Source organism: Micrasema longulum, unplaced genomic scaffold (genome assembly GCF_059751315.1).
Source record: "Micrasema longulum isolate JH-2025_06_02 unplaced genomic scaffold, ASM5975131v1 h1tg001123l, whole genome shotgun sequence".
NCBI lineage: Eukaryota > Metazoa > Arthropoda > Insecta > Trichoptera > Brachycentridae > Micrasema > Micrasema longulum.
The window spans coordinates 46589-57110 of record NW_028278311.1 but is presented as its reverse complement, the minus strand read 5'-3'; the positions used below and the strand labels follow the sequence as shown (position 1 = coordinate 57110).

General features: G+C 31.5%; 1 protein-coding gene across 1 annotated transcript in view; it reads right to left on the bottom strand.

The window, feature by feature from the left end:
• Positions 1 to 2068: 2068 nt before the first annotated feature.
• The window catches only part of LOC148276934 (tubulin-specific chaperone cofactor E-like protein), a 30559-nt gene continuing 22105 nt past the window's right edge, over positions 2069 to 10522 (bottom strand). Inside the window, exons 3-4 of the mRNA XM_088233562.1 lie at positions 7435 to 7566; positions 2069 to 4651 (exon numbers count right to left, since the gene is read on the bottom strand). Coding sequence (XP_088089688.1) covers positions 4456 to 4651; positions 7435 to 7566 — 328 coding nt within the window. The 3' untranslated portion in view covers positions 2069 to 4455. The remainder of the gene's footprint in view (positions 4652 to 7434; positions 7567 to 10522) is intronic.

Sequence of the window (10522 nt, the reverse complement as noted above, 5' to 3'; positions counted from 1 at the left end):
GAGATGAATAGAGACACCATAGGGGTCAATAGAGACACCATGGGGGTCAATAGAGACACCTATAGGGTCAATAGAGACAAGCAGCGGGGGAATAGAGACAGTGATTACATTATATTTAAAAACAATTTTATTTAAATAATGGTGATTGTTTATTTTTTTAAATTCTTTTCTAGAACCCGTCATTCGACTTTATTTGCATGAAATGTTTATGTGGTACTGATGAATTAACAAATGTTAGGATTTACTTGATATAAAATAAAAATATACACTACCTTTTAACTGTGTACCAACCTACCTACTCTTTTGTTTTTATACACATGATATAAAATATTTTTTATGGAAAATTAAAAAGAGTCTTCCTCACTAGGGAGACATGTTTTACATCATCGAATTAATAAACTCCTACTCACTCACAATTTGTAGAGACAAATTAGCAAATTATTAGAGAATAAGCCCCCTCTTATTTCTATTCACCCCAAAGTTGAGTAAATAGACAAAAGACAAAATATTTTATTTACTTTGTAAACACAACTATTTACAAAAATCATGTCAATGAACTAAAACCAATGTCTCAAAGTATCGAACCTGTCTCTATGCCCCCCCAAGCTACGGTACTCAAAGTTAATACACTTGTCCATCTAGTTTTAACTTGTCCGGGCCTAAAGGGGGCATCTAGGTTCCTCCAGGTAGCATATTCTTTTCAATTTTTTTTTTTATTATTCATCGTATTGATTTCATTTTTTACATAATCCTACCCATAGTGATAAGAATGTATCAAAATGAAAGTAGTTTTTCTGCTGAATTATTTCAATCACAATTCACATTTTTCTTTGGTTTAACCCCGAGTTTTACACTGTTTAGTAATCTTCGGTACTGACGAACTGACGTTCGCATGTGTGCTTCTTGCTATTGTTAGATTATTTCCAGAAATAACGACAAAAACACAAATTTCGTGTGTTAGATCTTACATGTACTCGCTCGTCCCCTCCCAACTCCCTGCTGTACCTCCCCGCTAACGGGTAGCGTGATTTCAAATCAGCACTGTTCAACAGCAAATGAAGCACAATGTCGTAGCATCCTTTCGCAACAATATTTTATGTTAAAATATAAGTTGCTCAGAAAACTCAAAATATCATAAAACGGTTTCGCAAACACTACCATGACAATCATAATGATATTAAAAAAATAATAAAAGTCGTAAATACAGTATTGTCGGCCTCGTGGTGTAGTGGTCAAGACGCATGACTCACACACGGAAGGTTCCGGGTTCGATTCCCGCTGAGAACACAAAAATTAAAATGTGATTTTTTCAAGCCTGGGTGCTCTGTGATGTAATTCACCACTGTAATTAGGTCTCCTGGCCTGTCGTGGTGCAAAAAAAATATGTAAAAAATGGTCAGCACGCTTGCCTACCATGCAAGAGGTCTCGGGTTCGATTCCCGAAGTTGATATGAAATATTTATTTAAAATTGTGTTTTCAAACCAGAATATTTCATAGTCCATGGACTGGTACCTAAAGCGTAAGACTGATCATGCAACAAAAATGATCAAGATACGCTGCGGTTGGTATACCAATGCAGTGTCCTATGAACCATTAGGTGCGGAAAGGGAATGATGATGATGATTTATAACATTTCTGGTAATCCCCACAATTAGGCTCGGAAAGGTTAAATGTTTTCAGAGATAACAATGGCATGATGATCATTGTGCCACTATTATTTCTAGAGTTTAAGGGGAGCAAACCCTTTACAATTTTCAAAAAATCGTTTTTTTTTTGTCGTATTTTGAAATTATAATGTATTGAGAGTATATTGGAAAGAGGAAAAATTAAGGATTAAATACTAACATTAATAACAACAACAGAACTATAAGTTTCTCAAGAATTATGTCGTTAATTGTGGACAAAGGAAATACATTGAGGAACACTTCTGCATACTAACTCAAAAATGAGAATTTTGGAGTTCAGGTGCGATGTGCACACACAAATGTATTTTTTTTTAAAGTACCTACCCCACAGATTGTTGAATGTGAACATCAGTTTTGTTTAAAGAAAATAAAACAAAACAAATGACATTAGATATACTTTATTTAAGTTATATAATCACTTTGTGCTTCATTGCCACTTCTGATTTACTTCAATCGTCTAAACATACAATCACAGGATTTAATTATCCATAATTCTAATCACTCATCATTGATTTACATTTCACTGCTAGAGAATGCACCACAAATGATAAATATATGACTAATTTCCTTGCCAAATGGAGTTAGTTTATTAGCATGGACTTAAAAATAATAAACATAATAGAATCGTTAATTTCTAATACGACCGAAGTATGAAATCAATGATTTTATAGGAGAAAGAAAATGAGATACTCCTGAAAAACATGTATGATACGAATTGATATTTCATTGTCATAGTATCAAAACTATAAAAATGAAACTAGTATGACTTGCATGAACTCAATTTGTACCTTCAAATACGGTTTTAATGGATATTATAAATTTTCGCATTTTCAAAATTAACAATTCAATTATTACACCAAGAAAATAATAAATATGTAACAAGGATTTTATTACATTTGCTTTTTTTAAATTTATGTAATTTTGCAGCTGTCCACAATACCAATAAATGTTTTTTTTATCCTGTAATTTTATTTTTATTGTCTTGCTAAATTAAAAACCATAAATTAAAAATCAATTTTTACTTTCATTTGAAAACATCAATCAAGAAAACAATATTTATTCAAATAAGAAAGAATGACTATTGTTTATTGATGACATTTTAAAATATCACATTAACCCCCTATCTTGGTGGAAAGAAAAAATATTTTTTACATAGTTTTTAGATGGTTGAAAAGGCTTTGTTTGTTTTAATCAAAGTTTATTGTGAATTATAGAACAGTTAAGATAGAAAATATGGTAAACTAGTTTTAACTGAATGCTGTTTTATTTGTGTTTTAGTTCGTGATAAAAAATGAGATCATATATATCCTATAGGATACATTGTTAGAAAAAGGGTTAAATCGCAAAAGAAAATAGTAGCAATAATTTATTTTAATGGACAGCTGACTCGGAATCTCTCAAACTCCTGTAAAAATTTAGATTTACAACTGTAAACATAAATTTAGAACTCTAAATCGAGTTACATCATAAAACTAAACAAATTATATTATATTAGCCAAGCAGCACTACATTAAGTAGGTTTGGTTAATTTTCATAAAACAAAACACATAGACAAAAGGTTAGACAGTCTCAAGAATGCAGTAAAATCTCATCATTATTTAAAAAAAACTTTTTTAATAATAAATTTGGATGATTTGAAAGTTAGTTTTTTCTTAAAACTACGGGGTAAGTAATTTTGCTACATTTTTCTAATTCTTATTGTGTATCTATCAGATATCGTATCGTAGGAGGAAAAATTCCTGAAGTTATTCTGAAGTTCACTAACTGGAGAATTATGTTTGACAAATAACATCTTAAAGAAATTATGCAGAAGGTAAATATCAGTATTACAAAAACTTACAATGATCCTATTATTTTTAAATGGCAAGACACGTGTAGCAAATTGATTGAAAATGAATACTACATAATACATTGATTTAAATAATCAAATTAAACCTAAGATTAAAAACAATATCAACACCCAAATTAAAACTTATATAAAGTACACTATTGACTCAATAGTTTTTGCTTTTTTGAATTCAATATTTATTATGTCTTTACTGATTTTTTTATGTATTATTTTTTTCTTTTGCATAAATAAATAGTATTTAAATCAGAATTATTTATTTACTGAGAAATATTTTGACTGATGGGAAATGTTAATGTTTTCTTATCAGATTTAATATCACCGGTTATGAAAATTGTTAATTTCTTATACATAATTAGTGTTAACGTAATAATTATCAAAAAAAAACATGAAGTTGGTACTATATTTTAGAAATACCTGCTCGGAATCAGAAAAGGTAAATAAATTTATGGCTAAATTTATCATAACTTTAGTTATTTTTAAATACGCAATGTTGTTGTACGAGTGGTGATCGAAAAATATAATGTTATGAAAATTTTATATACTAAGACATACTGGCAGAAAAACAGACCCCAGAAAGATTATTTTTCCATATTAAGTTTTAAGGCATAGACATCATTATTAATGACACTGATGTAAATTTAACCGTATTTTAAATAGAACAATATTTCAATAAATTTACTGAGTCGAAAGTTCTTTGTCAACATATAAGTTGATAAACGTTGAATGACCAGTTAATTTAATATTTTAAAAATATATGTATATACATCTATATCTTTTGAGATAAGTAGTAGGGATTGATTTGTTTTTTACCGAAATTTGTATAAATTCATATCAATTGTTTTTAATGTGCATGTTAAAATTCTAGCCCAAAGTAATAATTAAATTATAAATAGTATGAATAAGTTAGTACAATGATGCGGTTAATGCTTCTGTTTGGAGTCCACGATGATCTCATCACCGGATCGGATATTGTAGGAGTAGAGCTGCTTGGAAGGGAACTTCATCTCCTCTGGACCCTGGTGATCACGAAGGTCTTGGTCTACATAGAATAGTCTCATCTTGTTGGCAGGAATGCCCGCTAGACGCTCGAGCTTCTGTTTCAAGTCCAGTACGGTTCTGTAAAGCAGATTAAAGAAATAAAAATATGAAAAACAATTGAAAACAGATGAAAAAGTTGTCATCAGAATCTGCAACAAAAAAAAAATTTAAATAACATCATACACTTGTTTTCTAGAAAGAATGAAATAATAACTAACTTTGTATACTATGTGGAAATCTGTTATTAGTTGCGAGTTTATACACTATATCTGTTTGTTTACTATAAATATGTATGTAGAATTGTTGATTTCCCAAATAAAATAAACTGTCAATTTCATATTGGTAAATCACTACATGTTGTGTTTATATAAGTTATAAAAAAATATTTAGAATATTTTTACGTACTTTAAAAAAAAGGTTAATACGAATTGAAAATAATATTTTCAGAGTGAAAGCTTAAGAGACTATGCTAAAAAAGTTCTCTGCAAAAGGTGCTGTAACCTGTAACCATGTCACATTAAGCAAAAGACGAGATGTTTTAAATACAGGTAAAAAAAAATGTGTTTTTTAATTATCGATTTCCCATGATTTATAAAAATAAAAGTATAATTTATTTTTTATTACAAAAAAATATGACTTCACCTTTTCAAATAATAAGAGAGATATTGTAACGTTGTAAAAAACAATTCCAACGTACCCCGTTTTGAAAGCATTTTAGTACTGGATTATAATTCTAAATTGCCTGATTTAGCGCCATCTGACGGCCGCGGTAGTAACTCATCCATACGATATCCGTGCATTAGAAGTAGATTTCTTTCCATTTGAAAACTCGAGATGAAGAGTCCAGTTATCGCGCAAAGACTCGAAGAGAGGCGATCCCACATTTCAAAAATGTAGTCCTTCAAGAAAGGGAACGTTCAACGTAACGTAAGCCTATTTGTTTTAAATTTATTACCGAAATTCTTGTAGAGAGATATATAATATTCTAATGAGATTGTATTTTATACAGGTTCCCTTTTTCTTTACCTTCTTCTACCTTTTTCTATCTTTTTCCATTTTTTCACCTTATTCTATTTTATTTACTCCATCTTTTATCTACCTTGTCCGATGATAAAGATTTTACAATGTAGTATATTTACTCCATGATTCGAATGGATCACTAATTATTACGAAGTTTATTCGTAAATACCTGGAAAAGTCTATGTCAGCATTTTAAAGTTTTCTTCAAGATCATGAGACACAAATTTACAAATGCAAGGAAGCAGACGATCATTTACTTGACAAATAATCTTCTGGGAAATCATCAACTGAGGCAACCACGAGTAAAAATACACCAACCGAAGACATCTTAAATCGAGTTCCATCTGCGGATTTTATTTTGTAAAATCAACATTAATTTCATATCACCTCGAGAAGAAAACAATCAAGAATCTATTTCACTTGTCATTATTATTGTTACAAATATTTATTTCTTAGATAAATTTACTGTCAACCACTTACTCATATTAGCTAGGCAGAATTCTGAATTTTTATATTAACTAATCTTGGTACATTTGTAGAGAATTGCTTCTTTTATTAAAATTTTGTATTTCACTAACGAGTTGTTTATTTCATAAAATCCAGATCTTTAAGTCATATTTATTCCATTTTACAGTAAGGTATTTTATAGATAACGTTTTTGATTTCATTTATAAAGTTAAATTTATACAACATAATCTTATATTTTTTTGGAGAAATCTCATGTTCTTGCCGATTGAGCGAAACTGGTGAAAGGGTAAGTGTTTGTAGGTACTTTATTTGGTTATCTGCATTATTCTTTTTAATTTTAGAATTTTTTTAACTTATTGATTTTTGATAATCTATCTCTATAATGTCGCCCACCTGGGACCAAATAATTTATTTCAACCTACACTGCACGTTTACCGTTTACAATATATATATATTTTTTATCTACATAGACTCATGTGACATCATAGCCACACAAGAGTAAAACTGTATTGAAATGAACTGTACTGTAGTTCTGTAACTCTTGAAATCCAATAATTTTATACTATTTTTTATAAAAATAAATGTTTTTAATTTAGATTTATTTGGTTGAATCATCCACCACCAACAGCTGTAATATAGTCCTGGAGGAATCTGTCAGCTGCGCATAGAAGAAAGTCAGCCAAGGGAATACAGACTCTGTGCAGATTGTCCAGAAAAATAATATAATATCTTAACTGACATTATAAAGACTAGTGCGAGGGTAAAACTGTAATTTAAAAGTGCGCTTTAGAGAAGGAAATATAAAAATGTCTAGGGCTTATGATCTGTCATCGACTGGTTTAAGTGCCACTTTACAGCAGACACAAGAATTGAAGAAATATGGATTGCCAAACAGAGGCGAAATGATGAATGTTACACAGTGTGTAAAGTGGCTCACTTAAACCAGGTCATAAGTCCTGTAAATGCCTAGACTTTCATATTTTCTACGCTAAAGTGTTCTCCATAGGGGTTAAAATCCAGTTTTTGTTAACAAACATTCGGACAAGCTCTAAATAGTGTTGAACGTACGCCTTGTAGTGCAGCGGTTGACCCGTTCGTCTACCACACTTGAGGTACCAGGTTCGATTCCTCGCAGAGTCGACATGAAATATGATTAAAAGGTGTTTTTAAACTGCAGTATTTCACTGTCTCTAGATTGGGGACCTGAAGTGTAAGACTGACCATCTTACCTTCATGTAACAGATGATCGAGATACGCTGCATTTGGGGCACCAATGCGGTGCGCTATGCAGATAGAGAAATAATGATAATATATGCTCCAAGTAAATTACTAAATTACCTAAGTGATGTACGAATGAAAGATTTAAAAGATACCTGTAAACATCCACAGTGCGGACTTCACTGATGTCTCCAGTAGTAAAGGTGACCTTGACCCTCTTCTCTGGTCTGAGGTCTATGCTGACCAGAGGGTCCAACTTGCCGTGGATGGCTACCAGCTCAGAGTATCTGAAATAAATAATAATAACATAAAAATAATCGAGTCAAATTGAAGAGAGATATATTATAATATGTACAAACAAAATAATACATTATTTTATGCTCCAGAACATGCCCATGGGCCAGTGCAGTGGCTACATCTACAAAAAATGTGAATAATAAAACAAAAATGTGTTTTTTGTAGCTATCTATTTTTCGTTATTGCTAGTTCAATAATAAATAAATGAAATAAATTATTTAAAAATAATAATAAAAAAACACGTTTTTTTTTTCCGTTTTTTAATGAACATTTCGCCGTAATTGTAGAACAACGACTGATGTGCGAAAAATGCGTCATTGACTTTCTTTTATATTTGATCTTGAAAAGGTTTTATAAAGACTTCATTTTCCAGGTTTAAAAAAAAATATATTATTTCAAAATGAAAAAATGTACAAAACATAATTGTATTCCTATGAGTTAGTCAACTCATTCTGAGATAGATAGAATTAAAGATTATCAGATAAAAATACATTTAGTTGAACATAATTAAAACAAAAATGGTCAAATCTCGGAAACCTTTTTAAAAACAAATTATAATATATTATTTAACATTAACTTACATAGGTCAAGGGTTATCGAGAAATAATTTAAGGAAATGATTTTTTAGTGTAATTTGATTTCCTTTCGTAGACTGGTAATATTATTTCATTTCATTTTCATTTATTTTTGCACCACTACAGGCCAGTAGGCCCAATTACAGTGGTGAATTACATCACAGAACACCCAGGCTTGAGAAAAATTCATTTTGATTTTTGTGTTCTCACCGGGAATCGAACCCGGAATCGAACCTTCTGAGCGTGAGTCAAGCGTCTTGACCACTTCACCACGGAGGCCGCCGAAGAAATTGATTTAAGGTGAATATGCAGGAGGTTATATTGAGTAGAGGCAATGTAGAGGTATGACCTCAATCCGATTTTAGAGGAGTGTACAGTGTATATATATATATTCACAAACGTCAACAGATGGAAGAATTGAAGGAATATAGATGTTCAAATATAGGCAGAATGGTGAATGTTACACGGTGTGTAAAATGGCCACTTAAACCAGCCAATTACAGGTCATAAGCCCTGAGGATACCTAGACTTCTATATTCCCTTCTCTAAAACCTTCTTCATCTCTGTTGTATTATGTTAATATATATACAGGGTGGGGCAATCAGTATCACCCTATTAGAAAGTGCTGCCAATTTTGCAAATGGCGTCGTATGTGAGTTTGCTTTTGACATTCGTAAAGTACTGGTGGATTTTTGTAAGCTGGCGCGTGCGCTATACTTACACATACGCATTGTGTAGTATCTGTGAATATACATTGACATCGCACGCCATACGTATTATGAAAATAATATCTGTCTCTCTCGCGCTCAGACGCGCTTATGAGCGTGACATAGACAACTATTGCTTTATTAGTAACTGATGATATGGTAATACAATATACACAGGATGCTTCTGCGTTCGTCTGAATTTTGCTGCGATTCTTAATAGTAAAAATATAATAATATGTACGAGTATTAAGTAATGGATTAAAAAAACTGGTTTATAAATATGTAGGTATTTTCTTTTAATCAAATCATGAATAGGTCGATTATGTAGTGATGGTGCTTTCACAAAACTTACGCAAAAACATTTTTGATGTACAGAATACTGATTTGAAAAAATCTTGATGTTATATATTGTTATTTTAAATGTTTTTAAAAATGTCTTTTTGATTAGTGCGAAAAAAACAAATACTTAAAAAATGTCATATATTTACGAGTATTTATTTTTAAACAAGCATGTTTTTTATTTAATATTTTGTGTTCATCATAATAATAATTAATAGAGTGTAATTAAAATGCACAGAACAAATTAGATCGGAAAAAATATGTATACACACTTATTGATAAACAATAAATCTTGTTATTAATATACTTAAAACAATCTACACAACTTCGCATTCTAGTTCGAGAGTAATTTACTATAAAAAAAATATTTTTTCAAATTTAAATTGCCCCTTGTTCTTGGAAAGACTATAATTAGTAAAATGCAACATTTAAAAAATAAAATTGAAAAATATGAAAAAATTAAACAGTATTTGTAGTAAATTAATATTACATTTTCTTTAACCCATTGTATGTTTTTTTCATGTACACAACTGTCTAATCGAATCGAATTTTAAAAAAAGATAGCACATTTGGTTAAAATTTAAAACATTGTTTTAAAAATCAACATCCTATAGATTTCAAATGCGTTAGTGTGAATTTTCTGAACGCGCCAGCTTAAATTAAACCACCAGTAGACACGTGCGAAATTTATAGTGAATAACAATGTATCGCTATACGCCTCAAGGACGCGCGATAATTGTGATAATGTTTGCGCGCGATAATTCGTCCGCCAGCCAGATCTCCCGATCTGACTGTCCCGGACTTCTTTCTCTGCAGATATTTGGAGTCGGTGGTGTACGCGAACATGCCCCGCACCTCGGGGGAGTAAAGCTAGGGTTTCCTAGGACAGCGGTGTCCGTATTTTAACGGCCGTAGTGAACTGTGATGCGGTGGACAGCCGTCGTAACGGTGACTAGAGTGTGGTTTCCTAGGAAAACGGTGTTATCAACACCATTTAACACCGTTTCCCTAGGAAACCACTCTCTAGTCGACATTATGACGGCTGTCCACCGCATCACCGTTCACTACGGCCGTTAAGATGCGGGCACCGCTGTCCTAGGAAACCCTAGCTTTACAGAACAACATTCGAGCCGAAATTGACAACGTGACACCACAAATGCTGCGCACAGTTATGCAAAATGTAATCAAAAGAGTCCAAATTGGCATCAACGACGGCGCCGGCGGCGGCCATTGGTCGGACATTTGTCTATAACTGCGAATAAACATAATCCGTTAAAAACTAAATGAGTTTTCACTTTAAACAAAAGTTATAGCGAAAGAAAATC